This window comes from Scyliorhinus canicula, chromosome 27 (genome assembly GCF_902713615.1).
Source record: "Scyliorhinus canicula chromosome 27, sScyCan1.1, whole genome shotgun sequence".
Classification (NCBI taxonomy): domain Eukaryota; kingdom Metazoa; phylum Chordata; class Chondrichthyes; order Carcharhiniformes; family Scyliorhinidae; genus Scyliorhinus; species Scyliorhinus canicula.
The window spans coordinates 5,951,028-5,977,354 of NC_052172.1; the positions used below are offsets into that span (position 1 = coordinate 5,951,028).

At 47.9% G+C, this 26,327-nt stretch overlaps 1 protein-coding gene across 2 annotated transcripts in view; it reads left to right on the forward strand.

The window, feature by feature from the left end:
- LOC119957968 (galectin-9B-like) overlaps nucleotides 1-26,327 on the forward strand; it is a 43,050-nt gene that overhangs the window by 8,577 nt on the left and 8,146 nt on the right. Inside the window, exons 3-8 of one of the 2 annotated variants that reach the window (XM_038786210.1) lie at nucleotides 10,184-10,391; nucleotides 17,330-17,449; nucleotides 19,467-19,517; nucleotides 22,067-22,129; nucleotides 24,485-24,529; nucleotides 26,122-26,154. In XM_038786210.1, the coding sequence (XP_038642138.1) occupies nucleotides 10,184-10,391; nucleotides 17,330-17,449; nucleotides 19,467-19,517; nucleotides 22,067-22,129; nucleotides 24,485-24,529; nucleotides 26,122-26,154 (520 nt within the window). The remainder of the gene's footprint in view (nucleotides 1-10,183; nucleotides 10,392-17,329; nucleotides 17,450-19,466; nucleotides 19,518-22,066; nucleotides 22,130-24,484; nucleotides 24,530-26,121; nucleotides 26,155-26,327) is intronic. The other variant, XM_038786211.1, reaches the window with a different exon arrangement.

Here is a 26,327-nt window from a genome sequence, read left to right on the forward strand (position 1 = left end):
TGACATCAAGGCAGCGTTTGACCGAGTTTGGCATCAAGGAGCCCGAGCTCAACTGGAGTCAGTGGAAATCAGGAGGAAACTCTCCGGTGGTTGGAGTCACACCTGACACAAAAGAAGATGGTTGTGGTGGTTGGAGGTCAATCATCTCAGCTCCAGGACGTCACGTAGGAGTTCCTTAGGGTAGTGTCATCGGCCCAACCATCTTCCACTGTTTCATCAATGACCTTCCTTCCACCATAAGGTCAGAAGTGGGGATGTTTGCGGATGACTGCATAAAGTTCAGCGCCATTTGAGATTCCTCAGATAATGAAGCAGCTCTTGTCCAAATGCAGCAAGACCTGGACAATCCAGGCTTGGGCTGACAAGTGGCAAGTTTGCACCACACAAGCGCCAGGCAATGACCATCTCCAAGAAGAGAGAATCTAACCATCTCCCCTTGACATTCAATGGCATTACCATCACTGAATCCCCCACTATCAACATCCTGGGGAGTCACCATTGGTCAGAAACTGAACTGGACCCAGCCATATCTTTTTTAAAAAATATTTTTTATTCTCCTTTTTCCCATTTTCTCCCAAATTTACACCCACCAACAATAAACAGTAATCAGCAACAAATATGTCAATCCCCATATCAATAAGAACGATCCCATCCTCCCACCAACCCCAAACATCAGCCCGCATGTTCACACAAACAAATGACAAAAAGGAATTAGGGATCACCCACAGTCGCCATCAACACACACCGCCCCCTCCCTCCAACCCTCCCACCCACACCCCCCCAACTAATGTTCGATCCAGTTCTTGAAAGTGCATAATGAATAATGCCCATGAATTGTAGAACCCCTCCATCCTTCCCCTTAGTTCAAACTTAACCTCCAACAGGTCCCCCCGCCACGCCAGGGCACAGGGTGAAGAGGCTGCTCTCCAACCTATCAGGATCTGCCTTTGGGCGATCAACGAGGCGAAGGCTAAAACATCTGCCTCCGCACCCGTTTCCAACCCCGGCTGGTCCGACACCCCGAGTATGGCCTCCCGGGGGCCCAGAACCAGTTTCACGTGCACCCACCCCTTTAGAAATTACCTTAAAAACCTCCTTCCAGTAATCCTCTAGCTTTGGACAGGACCAAAACGTGATTAGCCCCCCCCCCCCCCCCCACCACCCCCGCAACGCTCACACACATCTTCTACTCCTTCAGAGAATCGGCTCATCCTCGCTCTCGTGAGGTGTGCTCTGTATACCACCTTCAGCTGTATCAGCCCCAACCTCGCGCACGAGGTGGAGGCATTCACTCTCCGGAGAACCTCACACCAGACCCCCTCCTCCAGACCCACTCCCAACTCTTCCTCCCACTTTGCTTTGATCCCTTCCAGTGGCGCCTTCTCCTCTTCCAAAATAGCTCCGTAAACCGCCGACACTACCCCCTTCTCCAGTCCCCCTGTCGTCAGCACCTCCTCCAGCAATGTGGAGGCCGGCTCCACCGGGAAGCTCTGTATCTCCTTTCCGGCAAAATCTCGAACCTGCATGTATCTAAACATTTCCCCCTGCTCCAGCCCACACTTCGCTTCCAGCTCCTTCAATCCTGCAAACCGACCACTGAGAAACAAATGTTTTAGTGTCTTAATCCCCTTCTCCTTCCATTTCCGAAAATTTCCATCCCACCTCCCTGGCTCAAATCTGTGGTTCCCCCGAATCGGCATTTCCCTTGACCCTGCCCCCAACCCGGTGTTGGCGAAACTACCTTCAAATTCTCTATGAAGCTATTATTGCCGGACTCCCTGAGTATTTCCCCGGGGCTATCGGGAGCGGCGCTGTTGCTCGTGCCTTCAGCCCCGACCCCCTGCACAAACTCTCCTCCATTCTGACCCACTGGGAATCAACCCCTCTGACCCAGCTCCGCACCTTCTTCACATTCGCTGCCCAGTAATAATACATCAGGTTCGGGAGACCCAAACCCCCTGCCTGCCTTCCCCTCTGTAGCAGCACCTTCCTCACTCTGGCCACCTTCCCTCCCCATACGAATGAGGTAATCCTTCCCTCAATCTCCCTGAAAAAAGCCTTTGGCAGGAAAATCGGCAGGCATTGAAAAATAAACAGAAATCGCGGCAACACATTCATTTTAACCGCCTGTACCCGACCCGCCAGTGACAGAGGGAGACCATCCCACCTTGCCAGATCAGCTATCGCTCTCCCCACCAAACTAGAAATGTTGTACCTGCGGAGCCCCTTCCCCGCCCCCACACTCCCGGGCAACCTGCACCCCCAGGTACTTAAAGTGAGTCCCTGCCCCACAGAATGGCAGCCCCCCCCCCCATCTCTGCCCCCACCCCCGGCCGAGACACCACAAAATACTCACTCTTCTCTGGATTTAGTTTCTACCCCAAGAAAGACCCAAACACTCGAAGCAGCTCCAATATTCCCCCTATCGACACACTCGGTTCCAACATGTATAACAGCAAGTCATCAACATATACGGACACCCTATGCTCTATCCCCCCCCGCACTATTCCTTTCCATACCCCCAAACCTCTTAATGCGATGGCCAGCGGCTCAATCGCAAGTGCAAACAGCAGAGGGGGACATCGGACATCCCTGCCTAGTCCCATGGTAGAGAGAAAAGTATCTCGAGCTGATGTTGTTTGTGCGGACACTCGCCCTCGGCTCCTTATATAGTAGCTTTACCCAGTTCACAAACCTTGGTCCAACCCAAACCATTCCAGCACTGCCATCAGGTACCCCCATTCTACCCAGTCAAACATCTTCTCAGCGTCCAATGCCTCAACCACCTCTGTTTCCTTCCCCTCTGCCGGTGCCATGACGACGTTCAATACCCATCTAACCTTTGAAAAGAGCTGCCTCCCTCTCACGAACCCCGCCTTATCTTCACCTATCACCTTCCAGAGGCACTCCCCCAGCCTACCTGCCAGTACTTTTGCGTCCACATTCAGGAGTGATATGGGCCTATACGACCGACACTCCGTTGGATCCTTATCTTTTTTAGCAACAGTGAAATCGATGCCTGCCCCAAAGTTTGTGACAACACCCCCTTCCCTATCGCCTCTTCAAATATCCCCACCATCAGGGGTGCCAGCTTATCCTTGAATTGTTTATAATAATCCACCGGAAACCCATCAGGCCCTGCCACCTTCCCCGACTGCACCCTCCCAATCGCATCCTTTATCTGAAATGAAAAATGAAAATCGCTTATTGTCACAAGTAGGCTTCAAATGAAGTTGCTGTGAAAAGCCCCTTGTTGCCATATTGCGGTGCCTGTTCAGGGAGGCTGGTACGGGTAGTGGTGCAGGTATCTCCTGCTCCACTATCGCTCCTTTTAATGTAGCCCTGACCACTCCCCTAACCTCGGGTACTCCAACCCATCTAGAAATTCCTGCATCTCACGGTCTCCCTCGGGTGGCTCTGACCTGTACAACCTCTCATAAAATTCCTCAAAAACCTTGTTAATCAGATCCAGAGCCACCACCAACTTCCCTGCCCTATCCCTCACCTGAACAACTTCCCTTACCGCTGCCTCCCTCCGGAGCTGACCTGCTAACATACACCCATGTTTGAGGTCCCAGGTTCGATCCCGGCTCTGGGTCACTGTCCGTGTGGAGTTTGCACATTCTCCCCGTGTCTGCGTGGGTTTCGCCCCCACAACCCAAAAATGTGCACAGTAGGTGGATTGGCCACGCTAAAATTGCCCCTTAATTGGAAAAAATAATTGGGTAATCTAAATTTTTAAAAAAAAGCATACACCCATGTTCTCCATGTCCATATCTCCATATCTCCATGTTCGTAAACTGCATCCCTTGCTTGTCTCAGTTGGCGCACCGCCTTCCTGGTAGATAGTCGGTCAAAGCTCGTCTGTAGTACCTTCCTCTTTTCCAGCTTTGCTGGGTCCCCATCTTCTGCATAACTCCTGTCTACCTCCAACATCTCATCTCTTACCCTCTGCTGCTCCAACCTCTCCTCTTTGTCCACCCTGGCCTTAAACAAAATCACCTCACCCCTCACCACCGTCTTTCGAGCCTCCCAGACAACTGCCTTCGACACCTCACCCGTACAGTTGAAACCTACATATTCCTCAATTACCTTTTCAATTTTGCCACAGAACCCTTGGTCCCCCAAAAGTCCCACATCTAATTTCCACCCCGGCATCTGCGCTACCCCCTTCTCCAGTACCATATAGACCCAACCATATCAATACTGTGGCTACCAGGGCAGGTCAAAGGCTAGGAGTCCTCTGGCGAGTAACTCACCTCCTGAAACCCCCCCCCCCCCCAAAAGCCTGTCAGCCATCTACAAGGCACAAGTTTGGAGTGTAATGGAATGCTCTCCACTTGCCTGGATGAGCTCAGCTCCAACAACACTCAAGAAGCTCAACACCATCTAGGACAAAGCAGCCCCGCTTGATTGCTCCTCTTTCCACAAACATTCAAACCCTCCACTACTGACGAACAGTGGCAGCCGTGTGTACCATCTACAAGATGCACTGCAGTAACTCACCAAGGTTCCTTTGGCAGCACCTTCCAAACCCACAACCACTGCCATCTAGAAGGACAAGAGCAGCAGATACCTGGGAACCCCACCACCTGGAGGTTCCCCTCCAAGTCACTCACCATCCTGACTTGGAAATATATCGGCCCTTCCTTCACTGTTGCTGGTGAAATATCCTGGAACTCCCTCCCTAACAGCACAGCGGGTGTACCTACACCTCAAGGACTGCAGCGGTTCAAGAAGGCAGCTCACCACCAACTTCTGAAGGGCAACTACTGATGGGCAATAAATGCTGGCATAACCAGCGACGCCCACATCCCGTAAATTAATTTAAAAAACATCAAAGTGCCGTTTAGTGACTGTTAGGAGCTGAAGATCATGACCTTTCCGGATTTGGACCAGTATCTCAGTAAATTGTGCAAGAAAAACCCCTAAATGTTAATTGGGTCATCTCCCTCGCTCATATCAATTAAAAGCTCAAAATCTAAACGAAGGAAAAGACATCAACACCACTCAAAGTGATGTCAAAGTTGCCTGTGTTGAGGGGCATTCTTCAAGTAATGGTACCCCTGCCTTCCCTGGAACCCACCTAAGATTCTCCCAGAGAACCCCTTTCACATAATAGCACATACTCATACACTGAAGATAATGGCACACTCCTTTCAAATTATAGTTGCTCCCTAGAAGCCTCCTTCAGATTTCAGGGAATCCACAGAGTCCCTACAGTGCGAAAGGAGGCCATTTGGCCCAGTGAGTCTGCACTGACCCGCCGAAAGAACACCCTACGTTGGCCCACTCACCCCCCACCCACCGCCCCAAACCCTGTAGCCCTGACTAACCTGCAGGTCTTTGGACACTAAGGGGCAATTTATCATGGCCAATCCACCTAAACTGCACATCTTTGGACTGTGGGAGTAAACCCGGAGGAAACCCACGGGGTGAAAATGGAAACTCCACACAGTCACCCGAGGCCGGAATTGAACACGGGTCCCTGGCGCTGTGAGGCAGCAGTGCTAACCACTGTGTCACCGTGCCGTCAATCCGAATCAATCTGAATGTGAATCTGAATCAATTTGAATGTGAATCTGAATCAACCTGAATGTGATTCTGAATCAATCTGAATGTGAATCTGGATCAATCTGAATGTGAATCTGAACTAATTAGAATGTGAATCTGAATCGATCTCAATGTGAATCTGAATCAATCTGAATGTGAATCTGAATTAATCTGAATGTGAATCTGAATCAATTTGAACGTGAACCTAAATTAATCTGAATTAATGTGAATCAGAATCAATTGGAATCTGAATCTGAATCAATCTGAATGTGAATCTGAATTAATCTGAATGTGAAACTGAATTAATCTGAATGTGAATCTGAATCAATCTGAATGTCAATCCGAATCAATCTGAATGTGAATCTGAATCAATCTGAATGTGAATCTGAATCAATCTGAATGTGAATCTGAATTAATCTGAATGTGAATCTGAATTAATCTGAATGTGAATCTGAATCAATCTGAATGTCAATCCGAATCAATCTGAATGCGAATCTGAATCAATCTGAATGTGATTCTGAATCAATCTGAATGTAAATCTGGATCAATCTGAATGTGAATCTGAACCAATTAGAATGTGAATCTGAATCGATCTCAATGTGAATCTGAATCAATCTGAATGTGAACCTGAATTAATCTGAATGTGAATCTGAATCAATTTGAATGTGAACCTGAATTAATCTGAATTAATCTGAATGTGAATCAGAATCAATTGGAATCTGAATCTGAATCAATCTGAATGTGAATCTGAATCAATCTGAATGTGAATCTGAATTAATCTGAATGTGAATCTGAATCAATCTGAATGTCAACCCGAATCAATCTGAATGTGAATCTGAATCAATTTGAATGCGAATCTGAATTAATCTGAATTAATCTGAATGTGAATCAGAATCAATTTGAATGTGAATCTGAATTAATCTGAATTAATCTGAATGTGAATCAGAATCAATTGGAATATGAATCTGAATCAATCTGAATGTGAATCTGAATCAATCTGAATATGAATCTGAATCAACCTGAATGTGAATCTGAATCAATCTGAATGTGAATCTGAATTAATCTGAATGTGAATCTGAATTAATCTGAATGTGAATCTGAATCAATCTGAATGTAAATCCGAATCAATCTGAATGTGAATCTGAATCAATTTGAATGTGAATCTGAATCAATCTGAATGTGATTCTGAATCAATTTGAATGTGAATCTGAACGAATTTGAATCTGAATCTGAATCGATCACAATGTGAATCTGAATCAATCTGAATGTGAATCTGAATTAATCTGAATGTGAATCTGAATCAATTTGAATGCGAATCTGAATTAATCTGAATTAATCTGAATGTGAATCAGAATCAATTGGAATATGAATCTGAATCAATCTGAATGTAAATCTGAATCAATCTGAATGTGAATCTGGATCAATCTGAATGTGAATCTGAATCAATTGGAATATGAATCTGAATTAATCTGAATGTAAATCTGAATCAATCTGAATGTAAATCTGAATTAAACTGAATGTGAATCAGAATCAATTGGAATATGAATCTGAATCAATCTGAATGTAAATCTGAATTAATCTGAATGTGAATCTGAATCAATCTGAATGTAAATCTGAATCAATTTGAATGTGAATCTGAATCAATTGGAATATGAATCTGAATCAATCTGAATGTAAATCTGAATCAATCTGAATGTGAATCAGAACCAATTGGAATATGAATCTGAATCAATCTGAATGTGAATCTGAATCAATCTGAATGTGAATCTGAATCAATTTGAATGAGAATCTGAATCAATCTGAATGTGAATCTGAATCAATTTGAATGTGAATCTGAATTAATATGAATGTGAATCTGAATCAATTTGAATGAGAATCTGAATCAATCTGAATGTGAATCTGAATCAATCTGAATGTGAATCTGAATTAATCTGAATGTGAATCTGAATTAATCTGAAACTGAATCTGATTCAATCTGTATGTGAATCTGAACCAATCTGTCTGTGAATCTGAATCAATCTGTAGGTGAATCTGAGTCAATCTGAGTGTGAATCTTTCAGTCTGAAATTGAATCTGAATCAATCTGTATGTGAATCTGAATCAATCTGAATGTGAATCTGAATCAATCTGAATGTGAATCTGAATCAATCTGAATGTGAATCTGAATCTATCTACATGTAAATTTGAATCATTCTGAATGTGAATCTGAATCAAAATGAATGTGAATCTGAATCAATCTGAAATTGAATCTGAATCAATCTGTATGTGAATCTGAATCAACCTGAAATTGAATCTGAATCAATCTGTATGTAAATCTGAATCAATCTGAATGTGAATCTGAAATTGAATCTGAATCAATCTGTATGTGAATCTGAATCAACCTGAAATTGAATCTGAATTAATCTGAACGTGAATCTGAAATTGAATCTGAATCAATATGAAACTGAATCTGAACCAATCTGTATGTGATTCTGAATCAATCTGAAATTGAATCTGAATCAATCTCTGTGTGAATCTGAATCAATTTAAATGTGAATCTGAATCAATCTGAAATTGAATTGGAATGTGAATCCGAATCGTTCAGGATGGGAGATATAGGAGGGATGTCTGAGGTAGGTTCTTTACTCAGAGTGGTTAGGGTGTGGAATGGAGTGCCTGCTGTGATAGTGGAGTTGGACACTTTAGGAACTTTCAAGCGGTTATTGGATATGCACATGGAGCACACCAGAATGACAGGGAGAGACCAAGGCAGGCCAGCAGCACGATTCAATTCCCGTACCAGCCTCCCCGGACAGGCGCCAGAATGTGGCGATTAGGGGCTTTTCACAGTAACTTCATTTGAAGCCTACTCTTGACAATAAGCGATTTTCATTTCATTTTCTTGGTTTTGGGCAATGCTCGGCACAACATGGAGGGCCGAAGGGCCTGTTCTGCGCTGTACTGTTCTGTGATCTGAATGTGAATCTGAATCGATATGAATGTGAATCTGAATCAAGCAGTTCAGATCTTGCAGGATTTCGTGTTAGCCAGAGGTGGTTTGGACCAAGCCATGTGGGCTACAGTCAAGGGTCACTGGGACTGCAGCAATAGACCAGCATGCAAGTGGCGAAGGTGTTAACTTGTCCCGCGCCACACTGCGCAATGCAGTGGCGAGCCGAATCCTCCACATAAGGCTCAATGAAAATTGATGCGTGGTCCATTTTTAAAATATCTGGTCGTTGGACAACTCCGGTATTTGGACATCCGTATTTGAGACACTGACATTAGTAGCAGGCTTACAGGAAACCCACTTCAAATAATAGGGCACTCCCAGTGAACACCCCACCCCCGTGCAGATAATGGCACACTCTCAGAGATGCAACCCCCCCTCAGATAATGGCACATTCTCAGAGACCTGCACTCCCCCACTGCAGATAATAGTAAGAAGTCTTACAACACCAGGTTAAAGTCTTAAAGTCCAACAGGTTTGTTTCAAACACAAACTTTAATCCGAAAGCTAGTGTTTGAAACAAACCTGTTGGACTTTAACCTGGTGTTGTAAGACTTCTTACTGTGTCCATCCCAGTCCAACGCCGGCATCTCCACATCACTGCAGATAATGGCACACTCTCAGAAACCCTTCTCCCCACCAACCCCCACTGATAACGGCACACTCTCAAAGACCCTGCTCCCCCCACAGATAATGGCACACTCTCAGAGACCCTATAGTTCCTCCCCCCCCACAGATAATGGCACACTCTCAGAGACCCAGCACTTCCCAGTAGATAATGACACACTTTCAGAGACCCTGCACTTCCCCAGCAGAAAATGGCACACTCTCAGAGACCCTGCACTCCCCTCCCCACAATTAATGGCACACTCTCACAGACCCTGCACTCCCCCCCCCCAAAAAAATGGCACACTTTCAAAGACCCTGCACCCACCCACCCCCCCCCCCCACAGATAATGGCACACTTTCAGAGACCCTGCACCCCCCCCATTCCCACAGATAATGGCACACTCTCAGAGACCATGCACTCCCCTCCCCACAATTAATGGCACACTCTCAGAGACCCTGCACCCCCCAGCCCCCCCCCCCACAGATAATGGCACACTCTCAGAGACCTGCACTCGCCCACATAGATAATGGCGCACTCTCAGAGACCTGCAACCCCCCCCCCCCCCCCCCCCCCCCCCCCCCCCCCACAGATAATGGCACAGTCTCAGAAACACTGCACTCGTCCCAAAGACCCCTTCAAATGATTAGAGTTTCCTGCTCTGGTATTCCCCTTTTGATAATAACACTCCCCGAGGAATCCCCCCCCCCTTCAAATAATATCACGGGCTCAGGCTCCCCCCCCACCTCCCCCCAACCTTCATATAAAGCATTTTCCGAGTGGGACCCTTCTTCGAATAAGAGCAATGGTCCTCTCCCCACCTTTGAATAACAGAATGCCCTCGGATGCTCACCCTGCTTTAGATAATAGGCAGTTGCCGAGACTCCTTCTGAATAACAAATGTGACTGTAATCTGCTGTTACAGCGAGTGTGCTGGTGACTCAGGCCATTCCCAGTACTGGGAGTCAACATTCCGGGCAGTGTGTGAACGTTAAGGATGCAATCCGACTGAATCTGTCCTTGTTGCCTTGTAGGTTTGCGGTGGACTTCCAGTGTGGCAGCAGTGTGAAGCCGCGTGCTGACGTCGCCTTTCACTTCAACCTGCGCTATGACGAGGGGGCGGTGGTCTGCAACACGCTGGAGCGAGAGTGTTGGGGAAGGGAAGAGAGGGCGTCCCAGATACCCACCTCCCGTGGCTCGTACTTCGAAATGATCTTTAACGTGCGCAGCTACTGTTACCAGGTGAGGAGAAAGACTATTCCGCTCCACGGGAGGAGGCGGAGGCCTGGCCAACGCCACTGACATCGAATGTCGAGGTGATCAGAGGCCAATATCCATCTTGCGTTCCTTGTATTCCAGCATTCCTGAGAGTGGACACCAATCAGGATTTGCCGATCCTCTTGGGGTGCCTTGGTCTAATCTCCAGCTGTGTGCAAACCCGGAGAAAAATCAAGGGGGCTGTACAGAAATGAAATGAAAATGAAAATTGCTTATTGTCACGAGTAGGCTTCAATTAAGTTACTGTGAAAAGCCCCTAGTCGCCACATTCTGGCGCCTGTTCAGGAGGCTGGTAATGCTGCTTGTTTTGGTGAGTGTGCTTTACACCAGTGGTTCCCAACCTTTTTTTGGCCATGCCCCACCTAATCACCTCTAAAATCCTGATGCCCCCCCCCCCCCCCCCCCCCCCCCCATGTGGTGATATATAATTCTTATCATTTAAAAAGTGAACTCCGTTTCAGCTGAAGAAGCTTAAAACGCCAATACCTTGGTTTAAACAAGCTTCAAAAGAACATGGCATCCATGAAAAAGAAAAATGAAATAAACAAAAGACAGTTAAAGTTCTGAGCAAGAAATTACTAAAAAATTGTAAAAATAAAAATCGAAAATTTGGACCCAGACCTCCTCAATTGCCCCCCTTAAAAATCAAATTGCCCCCCTGTGGGGCGTACGCCCCACGTTGGGAACCACTGCTTTACACTCAATTGGCTCTGTTTTATTACCTTGCTCTCGAGTCGCCAGGTATCTTTATGATACCACCACGAGGTTCAAGTTCAAGTGCTGATCAATGACTCAGTACACCAGTTAGTAAGGTTCAAATCAAAACACATTTATTATATACACAGTCAATTGCTACTCATGCATAAATACCACAAAACTAGACTACTTCTACCACTTATCTTCTGGAAAAGGAACCCACTGGGTCAGGGAACAATAGCCTCTTGTTCAATTCTGAGACTGCAGGCTTCCAGCTGGTATGGACTAAGGGTCAGGAGCGCCTATCTCGTAGCGTGCGTTGACTGGACACTTACTTGTTGGTGCAGCTGCTAGGCAGGTCTCTGTCAAGGGTTGTTTCGAGCTGCTGGGAGACCCTGCCAAGAAGGACGAGTTGAACTTGGGGACTCTATTTTATAGTCCCCGGGGGCTTCGCGCCCTTTTGGGCGGATCACGTACCTGACTCCAATCGATTGGATCACGTACCAATCGATCGGTTTGAATTCCCCAATACTGGGGCTGTTTCCTGATCGCTGGGCGGTCCTTGGGTGCTTGTTGGCTTATTTTGTCTTGGACTCCTGCTGGCGCCGGGGAGTCTGGCTTTACCGTGGTCATCCTTAATTGTATCTATTGTGCCCGGGAATTGCTCATTTAATATGTATGGATGCTGGTTTCAGTGCTGTCTGCTTTCTGCAGACCGAATACACAGAGAACTCTGCAAACTGCTTGTTTTCTGATACTGTCCGTTTTTCCCTGCGTTCTTTGCGAATCTCCATTTTAACTCGGGAAGTGGCCAACCCAGGTGGCTACAGTACGGGAATTGAACCGTGCTGCTGGCCTGCCTTGGTCTGCTTTCAAAGCTAGCTATTTAGCCCAGTGTGCTAAACCAGCTCTGGTCAAAATATTTTCTATGACTTTAGCTTGTTAGTTCACATACATATTGAATTGCGGGGATGGGGGGTAGGAAGGGCCGTTTGATTGTCAAGATATTGACGGCACGGTGGCACAGCGGTTCGGACTGCTGCCTCAAGCGCCAGGGTTTAGTTCCAGGCTTGGGTGACTGCCCGTGTGGAGTTTGCACATTCTGCCCGTGTCTGTGCGGGTTTCCTCCGGGTGCTCCGGTTTCCTCCCTCAGTCCAAAGATGTGCAGGTGAGGTGGATTGGCCCTGCTAAAATTTGCCCTCAATGTCCAAAGATGTCCAGGTTAGGTGGGGTTACAGGGATTGGGCTGGGGAGTGAGCCAAGGTCGAGTGCTCTTTCGGAGGGTCGATGCAGACTTGATGGGCTGAATGGCCTCCTTTTGCACCAAATGGGTTTCTATGAATCATCTAGTCGACTCGATTTCCAATTGGAAGGTGGGGAGGCGGGGCCAGTGAGCATGGACAAGTCAGTGACCAATAGATGTTTGACTGGCGGGGGGAATGAGCCATGGGAATGGATAAAGAGATAGTACCATTATGCCAGGCTGAGTGGGCCGCAAGTGTGAAATGTGTATCAACCTTAAGTCAGAAGCATGTATGGCAAATGGACTTTGCTTTAATCCGGAATCTCAGGAACTGAATTTAATCTTGGAAGAGGTAGGGAGAGTAATAAATCCAATGGGGAATTCAGGAGAAACCTCTTTCCCTGAGAGCGCGGAGAATGTGGCACTGGCTACAACATTAGTTGTCGATGGGACGGGCAGCATTGTGGCACAGTGGTTAGCATTGCTGCCTACGGCACTGAGGACCCGGGTTTGAATCCCGGCCCTGGGTCACTGTCCGTGTGGAGTTTGCACATTCTCCCCGTGTCTGCGTGGGTTTCACCCCCACAACCCAAAAAATGTGCGGGTTAGGTGAATTGGCCATGCTAAATTGCCCCTTAATTGGAAAAAATAATTGGGAACTCTAAATGTAAGAAAACCCATAAAAATTAGTTGTCGATGGTCATGGTCTGGGCCACCCATAGATGTTTCCCATTTACCCTCTTTTAACAGACGACCGAGTGTCTACTGAAGTCAACCATTTCCTGAAATTTCATACTTATTTCATCTCTACTCCAATCACCAGTTCAAACATAGGAAAGGAAAGTATTTACTCAGACAAAAGTCAATGTCTCTCATTGAGCTGTACATTAACAGGTACAGAGAAATCTTATCGTACTTGTATATTCTAACAGTCACAGTTATATCAGTATGTATCCAGGTTAGAAAATCCAAGCCCAGTGTGAAACCTGGAGCAGCAGAATTGTTCTCAACCACAATCTGTAACCTCCTGGCCCGGCACGTTCCCCCACTCAACCATTACCACCGAGCCAGGGGATCAACCCTGGTACAATGAAGAGTGCAGGAGGGCGACCAGCATAAGCAGCAAGTAATAGACAGAGCTAAGCGACTCGACAACCAATGTATCAGATCTAAGCTCCGCAGTCCTGCCACATCCAGCCGTGAATGGTGGTGGACAATTAAACAACTCACTGGAGGAGGAGGCTTCACAAATATCCCCATCCCTGGAGCCCAGCCCAGCACATCTGTGCAAAAAAACAACTCTGAAGCATTCGCAAAGGGTAGCAGTAGAAGGGTGTTTTTCTGAATGGAAGATTGTGACTAGTGGTGTTTCACAGAGATCTGTGCTGGGACCTCTGTTGTTTGTAGTGCGTGTAAATGATTTGGAGGAAAATGTAGCTGGTCTGATTAGTAAATTCGCCGGTGACACCAAGGTTGGTGGAGTGGCAGATAGAGTTGAGGATTGTCAGAGGAGACAGCAGGACATAGATAGGTTGGAGACTTGGGCAGAGAAATGGCAAATAGAGTTTAATCCAGACAAATGTGAGGTAATGCATTTTGGTAGGTCTAACATAGAGTGGAAATATACCGTAAATGGCAAAGCTCTTAGGGAAGTCAGAGAGATCTGGGTGCACAGGTCCACAGATCTTTGAAGGTAGCAACACAATTGGACAAGGTAGTCAAAAAAGCCTATGGAATGCTTGCCTTCATTGGACGGGGCATCGAGCATAAAAATTGACAAGTCATGCTACAGTTATCTGGAACCTTGGTAAGGCCGCACTTGGAATATTGCGCTCAATTCTGGACGACACACTACCAGGAGGATATAGAGGCTTTGGAGATGGTGCAGAGGAGGTTTACCAGGCTGTTGCCTGGTCTGGAGCGTGTTAGCTATGTGGAGAGGCTGAATAGACTCGGACTGTTTTCATTAGAATGACAGAGGTTAGGGGTGACCTGATAGAGGTCGACAAGATTATGAGGGGCATGGATGGGCAGCCACTCTTCCCCAAGGTGGGTGGGGGGGCAGCACCAGGGAGCATAGTTGAAGGTCCGTGGGGCAATGTTTAGAGGAGATGTGCGAGGCAGGTTTTTTACACAGAGGGTGGTGAGTGCCTGGAACACGTTGCCGGGGGAGATTGTGGAAGCAGATACATTAACGGCGATCAAAAGGCATCTTGACAAATACATGGATTGGATCGGTATAGAGGGATATGGCAAAGGGAAGCGTTGAGGGTTTTGGCCAAGGGGGTATCGTGACCGGTACAGGCTTGTAGGGCCGAAGGGCCTGTTCCTGTGCTGTTCTTTGTTCTTTCTTTGCAATAATCTTCAGCCCGAAGTGCCGAGTGGATGATCCATCTCGGTCTCCTCTAGACGTCCCCAGCATCACAGATAATTGTCTTCAGCCAATTTGATTCACTCCACGTAATAGCAAGAAATGACTGAAAGGCATTGGATACTGCAAGGGCTGTGGGCCCTGACAATATTCTGCCAATAGCATTGAAGATTTGTGCTTCAGAACTTGCCACACCCCTAGTCAAGCTGTTCCAGTACAGCTGCAACGTTGGCATCTACCGGGCAATGTGGAAAATTGTCCAGGTGTGCCCTGCACACAAGAAACAGGACAAATCCAACCCGGTTACCGTCCCATCAGTCTACTCTTCATCATCAGTAAAGTGATAGAAGGAGTCATCAACAGTGTTACCAAGCAGCACTTACTCAGCAATAACCGGCTCACGGACATTCAGTTTGGGTTCTGCCAGGGTCATGCGGCTCCTGACCTTATTACAGCCTTCGTTCAAACATGGACAAAAGAGCTGAATGCCAGAGGTGAGGTGAGAGTGGCTGCCCTGGACACCGAGGTGTGGAAATCAAGGAGCCCTCGCAAAACTTCAGTCAATAGAAATGGGGGGGGGGGGGGGGGGGGGGGGGTGAGAAACTCTCTGCTGGTTGGAGTCATACCTGGCACAAAGGAAGGTGGTTGTGGCTGTTGGAGGTCAGTCCTTCCAGCACCATGATGTGGAGATGCCGGCGTTGGACTGGGGTGAGCACAGTAAGAAGTCTTACAGCACCAGGTTAAAGTCCAACAGGTTTGTTTCAAACACTAGCTTTCGGAGCACTGCTCCTTCCTCAGGTGATGAAGGAGCTACGCTCCGATAGCTAGTGATCCCAAATAAACCTGTTGGGCTTTAACCTGGTGTTGGAAGGCTTCTTACTGATCTCAGCACAAAGACATCCCAGCAGGAATTCTTCAGTGACCAAGGCCCAACCATCTTCAGCTGCTTCACCAATGGCTTTCCTTCCATCGTAAGGCCAGAAGCGAGGATGTTCGCTGATGATTGCACAATGTTCAGCACCATTCGTGACTCCTCAGATAATGAAGCAATCCGTGTCCAAATGCAGCAAGACATGAACAATATCCAGGCTTGGGCTGACAAGTGGCAAGTTACAGTCGCACCACACCAAGTGTCAGAGAATCAACATCCTGGGGATTACCATCGATCAGAAACCTGGACTAGCCATATAAGTACTGTGGCTATAAGAATGGGTCAGAGGCTGGGAATCCTGTGGCAAGTAACTCACCTGCTGACTCCGCAAAGCCTGTCCACCATCTACAAGGCACAAGTCAGGGGTGTGATGGAATACTCTCCACTTGCCCAGATGAGTGCAACTCCACCAACACTCAAGAAGCTCGACACCATCCAGGACAAAGCAAACCCGCTTGATGGCTCCCCCTTCCACAAACATTCACACCCTCCATCACTGACGCACAGTGGCAGCCCTGTGTCCCATCTACAAGATGCACTGCAGGGACTCACCGAAATATCTTAGACAGCACCTTCCAAACCCACGACCGTTACCATCCAGAAGGCCAAGGGCAGCAGACACATGGGAACCGCACCATTGCAGGTCATCTCCAAGAACTCACTTGGGAATATGTCACTGGCATTGGGTCAAAATCCCGGAATTCCCTCTCTAATGGCACCGTGGGCGTACCTGCACCTCAGGAATAGCAGCAATACAAAAAGGCAGCTCACCATCACCTTCTCAAGGGCAATTAGTGATGGGCAACAAATGATGGCCTAGCCAGCGATGCCCACATCCAGTAAATGAATTTTAAAAACCCATGCTGTAGCATGAATAATGTTATATAATCCTAACATTTTGTGAACAATCTTAACCATCATGCTTTGCTGCTTTGTTTGTATTGTATCGTTAACCATAAACAAGACTTTTGTAGTTAGAACATAGAACATACAGTGCAGAAGGAGGCGGCCATTTTGCCCATCGAGTCTGCACCGACCCACTTAAGCCCTCACTTGCAACCTATCCCCGTAACCCAATAACCCCTCCTAACCTTTTTTGGTCATGAAGGGCAATTGATCATGGTCAATCCACCTAACCTGCACGTCTTTGGACTTGTGGGAGGAAACCAGAGCACCCGGAGGAAACCCACGCAGACACGGGGAGAACGTGCAGACTCCGCACAGACAGTGACCCAACGGGGAATCGAACCTGGGACCCTGGCGCTGTGAAACCACAGTGCTAGCCACTTGTGCTACCGTGCTGCCCAAATATAGTTATTTATTAAATCTGATTATCAAATCACATGGATCCTACAAACAGGAAGAACACTCGCCTGAGGGGCTGGTTTAGCTCACTGGGCTAAATTGCTGGCTTTTAAAGCAGACCAAGCAGGCCAGCAGCACGGTTCGATTCCCGTACCAGCCTCCCCGGACAGGCGCCGGATTGTGGCGACTAGGGGCTTTTCACAGTAACTGCATTGAAGCCAACTCGTGACAATAAGCGATTTTCATTTTTCCACCACTGTGGAATGATTGGACTGAGCTGCAATAATATTTAAAATGTTGAGAGATCAGAGGTCTGAGATTTAATGAATAACTTTGTCGCTTTATCTCTTCCAAAGGTCTCTGTGAATGGTAAACATTTCATCGATTTTAATCACAGGCTGTCCTATGGTAGAGTGGACACGCTGAAGATTTCAGGAGATGTCCAAGTCAATGCCATCACCTTTAGGAGCCCAAATGTAAGTAAGCTTTTGCCATTTGTCAGATGCGAAGCAGGACAGGGAGGAAGAAGAGATCAGTGGCATGGTTTGAATTCTGACACTTGCTCTGCAATGTGAACATGTCGTGAGAGTTTTATTTCAAAGCGAGTCATTTTGTCTAAGTTTCCCTCCATTACCCGCATCAGATCAGCAGCATAATAGTTGGAAAAGTGAATGAATTCGATAGTGAGGCCTACTGAAGTTGTAAAGCCCCAGCCTCAATTTCTCTTCCCTTACCGAAGGCCTGACCACTGCTGGTGGCTCTTTCCATCCAAACGCTCGTGGGTAACTTTACCCAAATTGACTGTAAGAATGTGGACTAAATCGGACATACTTTCTTCCCAACTAAAGTCTGAACAATCAGCGGGAAATGCATTTCAGAAATTGGATGCTGCACTGGAGGCACCGTAGAGATTCATTGGCTGGATACGTTAAGATGGGCTGAGTGGCCTTTCATGTCCGTAATGAACTTGCAACCTTCACCCGTGCAGACGGGCCAAGTGGAAATCACGTGTTTAGCCAAGGAAGATGCGAGGCGGGGAGATAAATCCACTCTCTTGGGCATAGCTCAGCGGCCAGTGTTAGAGCGACACTGGCAAAGACTTCAGGGGTGTGGGGGAGGGCAGGAGAGGGATGGGAAGTTTTGGTTGGGGGGAAGTTACTTTCTGTTTTGGTGGGGCAGGGTTTAGAGTTCAGGAACAGGCCAATGAAGAAAAATCAGGGTGACATGCCTTCAAATCCAGTGGGTAGGTTCATGAAGATGAATACACGTCGAATCTTGATTGTGACGCAGGATCATGCCCAAATGCTAGTTTATCTGTCTATCTTTGTTATAACTCTGTACTTCCAGAGGGTGAGGCATTCCTTCCTGCTTTCCACATCCTAACCCGTTTCAATATTTGTTTACCCATCTGCCGTTTATTCGCTGATCTAAATTGGCTCTTAGTCTGTTGTGCTTCGATCTTTTTGCTCCCCTCTCCTTGTCACCTCTTCCTGCCCCTACAGCCCTCCCCGGGACCTCTGCATCGCTCCAACTTTGGCCTCTTGTGCATTCTCAATCCCTCCGTCCGATCATTGGTGGCCGCACTTTCAGCTGTCAAGGCCGGAAGGCTCTGGAATTTCCTCCCTGAGCCACCCGATGTCCACAAATTTGACCTCATCCTAAACTCTGCTGCACCCGTCCTTACTCACACCAAGTCCCATTCGTCCATTAACCCATCGCACGCCAGCCTGGCAGAGTCTCAAATTTAAAATTCTCATCTTTATTTTCGAATCTCCCTGGTGGTTTCACCTCTCCCTATCTCTCTCCCAGCCCCTGGAACCATCCCAGATAACGGTCCTTCTCCATAATTGCCCTCTGGCGCACCCCTCATTTTAACGCCTCCTTATTTCAGTTCCCTCCCTAAACTTCACCAACTCTCTAACTCACCCTCTTCCTGTTAAGACAGGCAGCACGGTAGCATTGTGGATAGCACAATCGCTTCACAGCTCCAGGGTCCCAGGTTCGATTCCGGCTTGGGTCACTGTCTGTGCGGAGTCTGCACATCCTCCCCGTGTGTGCGTGGGTTTCCTCCGGGTGCTCCGGTTTCCTCCCACAGTCCAAAGATGTGCAGGTTAGGTGGATTGGCCATGATAAATTGCCCTTAGTGTCCAAAATTGCCCTTAGTGTTGGGTGGGGTTACTGAGTTATTGGGATAGGGTGGAGGTGTTGACCTTGGGTAGGGGGTAGGGTGCTCTTTCCAAGAGCCGGTGCAGACTTGATGCGCCAAATGGCCTCCTTCTGCACTGTAAATTCTGTAAAGACACACACCTAACTGTTTGACAGTGTCCCTGTCCTAATGTGTTCTTCTTTGAGTTAATATGAATGTTTTTCTGAGAATGTTCCGATGGATTATTAAATGTCCTATCTCATCACAAGTTCCTGTTATTCTGCTGTGGGTATCAGATCTCATTCATCTTCCAGAATCCTGTTATCCTCATCCCGTTTGTGTTACAGGTTCCCCCAGCTTATGCTCCTCCTGCTTATGCCCCAGTTCAAGCTTTCAATGTAAGTCTGGTTATTTTACATTTTTTAACAGTCCATGTTAAGTTTTGTGAATGTGGGTCACTCTGCATCACCCGCACTTTTTAAAAATAGGACATACATTTGGATGTTGCAATCGGTGAGGTGACTGTTGAATTCTGGGGGAATTTGTTGAGGTTGTTGTCATAATATACACACAAGTATATGATGGTGCATAGACAGACACTGACTGACACACTGAATGACCAATCAACACACAGAACACAGCAGCCAATCACCAGACAGGACACGGCCACTATAAAGCCAGGGGGCACTAGTTTTCCCGCTCTCTTGGGATGCAGCCTCTGAGGCAGCCAGAGCCCGTGATCAGCAACCCGAACATCTACCATGTGCTGGCAGTGTAGTCTGGTCAGTTTAGCCTCAGGTCTCCAGTCAACTTAGCACAGTGTCAACCCACAGTGCAAGTATGTTTAACAGCTCATAGTTAAATGAAATAGAGTTGTACTTCTACAAGTGTTGGTAGCCTGTCTCTCTCACTGCTCTGGTAAACGCAGTCCTCGCAGACCCAGCATACCCAACACATCAGTTGTCAGGACACTATTGCATTAACAATTACATTTAATATTTTGAAGATACATTACATATCGAAAATACAGGCTGTGTTTTTTAATCTAGTATCCAGACCCTCGGTCTGCATATATGTTTGTGTGTGCATACTCCATACAAGTATACATGTACAGATATGCAGATGATAATGTTGACCAGTAGGCGGGTTGATCAGTAAGTCAGATGGTGGGGGATGAATGCCCGAGCAGAAACTTATAGCCAAGTTCTACACACATGAGTGCGGCCTCAACTGGGACCTGGGATTCATGTCGCATTACATTCATCCCCCACCACCTGGCCTGGGCTGGCGAAATCCTACCAACTGTCCTGGCCTGAGACAATTCGCACCTCTTTAACCTGGGGTTACCCCTATCTTTGAATCAGTAAAGATTTAATTACCTGCAAATACTCGCATTCTAAGCATTGTCTGGCATCTTTCAATTTGTCTATACATGTGTTTCTGGAACATTCACCTGAGGAAGGAGCAGTGCTCTGAAAGCTAGTGTTTGAAACAAACATGTTGGACTTTAACCTGGTGTTGTCAGACTTCTTACTCTGCTCATCTATTGGCAGCATCTTGATTTGACTGACTCGACGGTCTCCTGGTAGAACTCCAACATTTCACTCGCTGAGGTCACTCAAAACTCTGCTGCCGAGGTCCAAATTTGGAGTAGAATCCATGGAATCCCTACAGTGCAGAAGGAGGCCATTCGGCCCATCGAGTCTCCAACGACCATCTGACAGAGCACCCTATGTTGGCCCACTCCCCGCCCTACCCCCGGCACCCCTTTAGACACAAAGGGACAATTTATCACGGCCAGTCCACCTAACCTGCACATCTTTGGACTGTGGGAGGAAACCGGAGTACCCGGAGGAAACCCACGCAGACACGGGGAGGACGTGCAGACTCCGCACAGACTGTCACCCAAGCTGGGAATCGAACCCGGGCCCCTGGCTAATCCTATTCACACATCACTGCTCTGCACATTGGTTCCAGGTTGAGCAATGTCTTAAAATTCTCATCCTTGTTTCCAAATTCCTCATATCTCCCTATCGTTGTAATCTCCTCAATTTCTAACAGTATGTTACTCCGGTTTGTAATAAAGGGTTGGATTCTCCCCATGCTGGCGTAAAAACGGTGGAGTTTACTCCCAAAATTCCATGGTAAACGTTAGATGTATTCCTAGCCCTGCAGAGGGCAAGCAGGGACCTGTCGTGAATTTCACAGTTTTTGCTGCTGATACACTCCCCCCGCACTTCCGGGTCAGAGGCCGCACATGCACATGGCGACGGCCCCCAGCAGCCGCACACCCGAGCATCTAACCCCGCACATTTAATCGCCGGCCGCCCACAAGGCACCCCCTGGTCGCTGATATGCCCACCCTCAACTGGGGGGCCACGGACTGAGTCCGCAGCCGCCACACCAGCATCCCTACGGGCCGCTCCACGGTTAGTTGCAAGCTGTCGGGAACTCGGCCGGTCGGGAGCGGAGGTTTGCTGACAATGGGCCCCCGGCCGCGCGGCCTACTCCCCGGCGACCCCGGTTTTCGGTGCCTGGAGAATCGGTGCTGGGCCCGATTACGGCGTCAAACTGGATTCTCCGGCTGGCGCTGGCCGTGATTTCTGGGCGGGCTGCGGAGAATCCAGCCCAGATTTTTTGTTGAGGGCAGAGATTTCAGGATGATATTACTGCCACTTACAGGGCCATGTTGACATTGCAGCCAATTGAAGCATTCATAGAAACATGGGACTAGGGAGGCCATTCGCCCTTTGAGCCTGATCCGCCATTCATTTCCATGGTATGACTTGCGGTCCTTGGAGAAAGCTTTGAAACTAATTCCTCAGATCCCAGTTTAGCTTTGTTTCGGCTGAGAGAGATGTGTTATTTCCTAATTCCTCCGCCCCCCCCCCCCTTTTCTCTCTTCGATGGGCCATTGGGATAATGCTTAATTGCATTTTTCTTCCAGCTCCAGTCTGTGTTTGGTGCCAGTCCTGCCTTTTACTCACCTTCCCAGCTGAACAAAGGAATGGTAAGTCACAGCTTTTGAAGTTTAATTTTATTTTGCAAAGCGCCCCACGTTGAACATCAATGTGTCTTTAAGCAAGTGATGGAGTGGTCTTAATAGAAAAAGAGTGACGTGGTTGAGTTGTGATTGGGACTGAGTGCCTGAGGGAGGGGTTCGAGTGTGGGGCGGCACGGTGGCACAGTGGGTTAGCCCTGCTGCCTCACGGCGCCGAGGTCCCAGGTTCGATCCCGGCTCTGGGTCACTGTCCGTGTGGAGTTTGCACATTCTCCCCGTGTTTGCGTGGGTTTCTCCCCCACAACACAAAGATGTGCAGGGTAGGTGGATTGGCTACGCTAAATTGGAAAAAATTAATTGGGTACTCTAAATTTATAAAAAAGAAACAGAAAAAAAGGGACAAAAAAGGGAGGGCTTCGATGTAAAACATCGTCACACCCCAGTTCAAAGCAAGTAAAGCTGACAAAAATACAGGCATGGAAATGACACCCGAATGTTCAGCCTCTAATCAGGAAAGGGGGAGTCCACTTTGGGTAAAATAAAGAACTTTGCTTTATTACTATAACGGTATGCACACTTCCCGGAAGATCCTCCTCAGGTCTGTAGACTATTGGAAAAAGCAAATGGAACTCTGCAAGTTCTCTGCACCATGTGCAGAGTACCCGGGAAGAGAATTTGCTTGGAATCTCTCCTGAGAGTTAGAACATAGAACTTAGAACAGTACAGCACAGAACAGGCCCTTCGGCCCTCAATGTTGTGCCGAGCCATGATCACCCTACTCAAACCCACGTATCCACCCTATACCCGTAACCCAACAACCCCCTCCTTAACCTTACTTTTTGTACGACACTACGGGCAATTTAGCATGGCCAATCCACCTAACCCACACATCTTTGGACTGTGGGAGGAAACCGGAGCACCCGGAGGAAACCCACGCACACAGGGGGAGGACGTGCAGACTCCACACAGACAGTGACCCAGCCGGGAATCGAACCTGGGACCCTGGAGCTGTGAAGCATTTATGCTAACCACCATGCTACCCTGCTGCCCTTAAAGTTCCACCATTAATTTGGACAGGTTGGTCTAGAATGTGTGACTGATCAGCCCCGCCCCTACTCCCCAAATACTCAAAGAACAAGGAAAGGTACAGCACAGGAACAGGCCCTTCTGCCCTCCAAGCCCGTGCCGACCCTGCTGCCCGTCTAACCTAAAGTCTTCTACACTTCCGGGTCCATATCCCTCTATTCTCATCCAATTCATGTATTTGTCAAGATGCCCCTTAAACGTCACTATCGTCCCTGCTTCCACCACCTCCTCCGGCAGCGAGTTCCAGGCACCCACTGCCCTCTGTGTAAAAAACTTCCCTCGCACATCTCCTCTAAATTTTGCCCCTCGCACCTTAAACTTATGTCCCCTAGTAATTGACTCTTCCACCCTGGGAAAAAGCTTCTGACTATCCACTCTGTCCATGCCCCTCATAATTTTGTAGACCTCTATCAGGTCGCCCCTCAACCTCCGTCGTTCCAGTGAGAACAAATCAAGTTTATCCAACCTCTCCTCATAGCTAATGCCCTCCATACCAGGCAACATCCTGGTAAATCTCTTCTGTACCCTCTCCAAAGCCTCCACACTGGTATGTGGCAGAATTGTACGCAATAATCCAAGTGTGGCCTAACTAAGGTTCTATACAGCTGCAGTTGACTTGCCAATTTTTATATTCAGTGCCACGGCCGATGAAGGCAAGCCTGTCGTATGCCTCCTTGAATACCTTCTGCACCTGCGTTGGAGAAGCATCTTGCCCTCTGTCTCATGTCTCATCCCCGCGCTCCCCAGATTCAACACAAGCACAAGCTCACGTTCAGAGCAAATTGTTCGAAGCAGCGCGGTAGCATGGTGGTTAGCATAAATGCTTCACAGCTCCAGGGTCCCAGGTTCGATTCCCGGCTGGGTCACTGTCTGTGCGGAGTCTGCACGTCCTCCCCGTGTGTGCGTGGGTTTCCTCCGGGTGCTCCGGTTTCCTCCCACAGTCCAAAGATGTGCGGGTTAGGTGGATTGGCTATGCTAAATTGCCCGTAGTGTCCTAAAAAGTAAGGTTAAGGGGGGATGTTCTTGGGTTACGGGAATAGGGTGGATACGTGGGTTTGAGTGGGGTGATCATTGGCCGGCACAACATTGAGGGCCGAAGGGCCTGTTCTGTGCTGTACTGTTCTATGTTCTATGAATGCGGCAACAGAAGATCTTGAGCATCTGGCCACTCGACATTTGCCTGAGTGTGACTACTTGCTGAGGAGGAGCTGTTTGGGGGTTGCCTATGTCCCAGGGGAGCTTTGTAAAACCTATTGACTTTCCCTTCCCTCATCATAGGCCTCTCAGCTAAGTTCTGCAGGCGGCAGGCGAAATCGCCCTAAGGTGAGTCACACTAACAGGGAAGTTATGCTGCTCCGAACTCTGAGGGCGTGGAAAGGATGAAACAAAAGTTCTGCCAGATCTGTACAGCCATGTTTATCCGTGTGGCGTTACTATGGCAACAAGCTGAAGCAGTGACTTGATTGCTCAGTAGGTCAAGTGGACAGTGTGTGGCGAACAGGAGAATTCAGGCCTACCAGCCAGAGCTCAGTGAGAAATGTAGAAAATCAATCCCACAAGAAGGAGGCCATTCGGCATGTCGTATCTGTGCCAGCTGAAAGAGAGCTTTAGTAAGTTGAGGAAGCTAGCGGTAGTGGAATAAGGATTTATCGAACTATGCACAATATTCTGCTCACGGCAGTAACGCTCTCCCAATCCACTCCTTGATGGAAGAACCAACCTCACTGGGCCCCGCTTGGGCCAGCTTTCATGTGCAATCCTTAACGAGCTCCAGCTGGGCGTCCTCTGACCCTACCTGGGGAGCTCGTACTCCACGGGTCCCACAGGAAGATCAACACCAGGGGGCAATTGGGCACATCTTTGTACTGTGGGAGGAAACCGGAGCACCCGGAGGAAACCCAGGCAGACACAGGGCGAACTCCACACAGACGGTCACCCGAGGCTGGAATTGAACCAGGGTCTCAGGCGCTGTGAGGCAGCAGTGCTAACCACTGTGCCACCGCTCCACCTGATTCCTGGACTCTAAAGGCATCAAGGGAGAGTGTGGGAATATGAGGTCGAGATAGAGATTCAGCCATCATCCCATTGAATGGTGGAGCAGGCTTGAAGGTGCTCCTCCTGCTCCTGTTTTCTGTTTCAATGTTGTGTAAATGGATGAGGAGTTGGTGAAGGTAGTTTAGGTAAATAACGTTACCCGTACCAACTTCCTGACCTGTCTGCTGATTCCAGACAGAGTGAGGATCCAAACTGAGACTTTGCTGTTCTGTATCAATTAAACTTCCCGGATGGCTGAGTTCGGGGAGGGAGCCTTGTTGCATAATTAAACCCGAGCGACAACACATTGTGGAGATTAATTTGCATTCCATTTCCTCTGGCCCAGAGCCTCACTCAATGCTGGGTCCAAACTGGAGAAACCGTGGAGATTTATCCATCTATTCACCCCCGTCCTCTTTCCCCCAAACTGGTTCGAGACTGGCAGAACCTATTCCGACTCCTTTGGGCAATTTAGATTAAATTTCACACTTATCTCTGGTGTTTGATGTGTGCTTTGCTTTGTACTCTGCTCACTGTGGGTGTGTCTCATTCTGCCATTCTGCTTAGTGTAGGTTAGATGGCCTTTAGTTTTTTTCCATGTCGGTGCAACATGTCGAGGGCCGAAGGGCCTGTACTGCGCTGTATCGTTCTATGTTCTATGTTATTTCCATCTCAAACTGGAGCTGGTGAAAGAATTGTGTCTCATTGCATGTCTGATTCCTCCCAAGTCAGTACGATAATATTAATTATACCAGTGAAAAATCTGAGTTCAATTGGGGATGACAGATTGTAACCCTGGTGGTTGAGGGTTTGTGTGGTCAGTGAGGTGTCACCTGAAACACTCACTTTGAATACTAATCTCATTTATTATTGCATTTCAGAATTCAACCTCCCAAGTGACTGTGTCGAGCCCAGTGAGTGTTGGGTTGGGTTTTTGTAAAATTGTACTGTGTATATCCTTTGCTAAATTGGTGCTAAATTAAAGATGTGTCACATCCATATTCCTGCCAGATGTGACATTGTATGTCTCTCCATTTCTCTCTCTTTCCCTGTCTCTCTTTCCTTTATTTCCCTCCCTGTCTCTGTC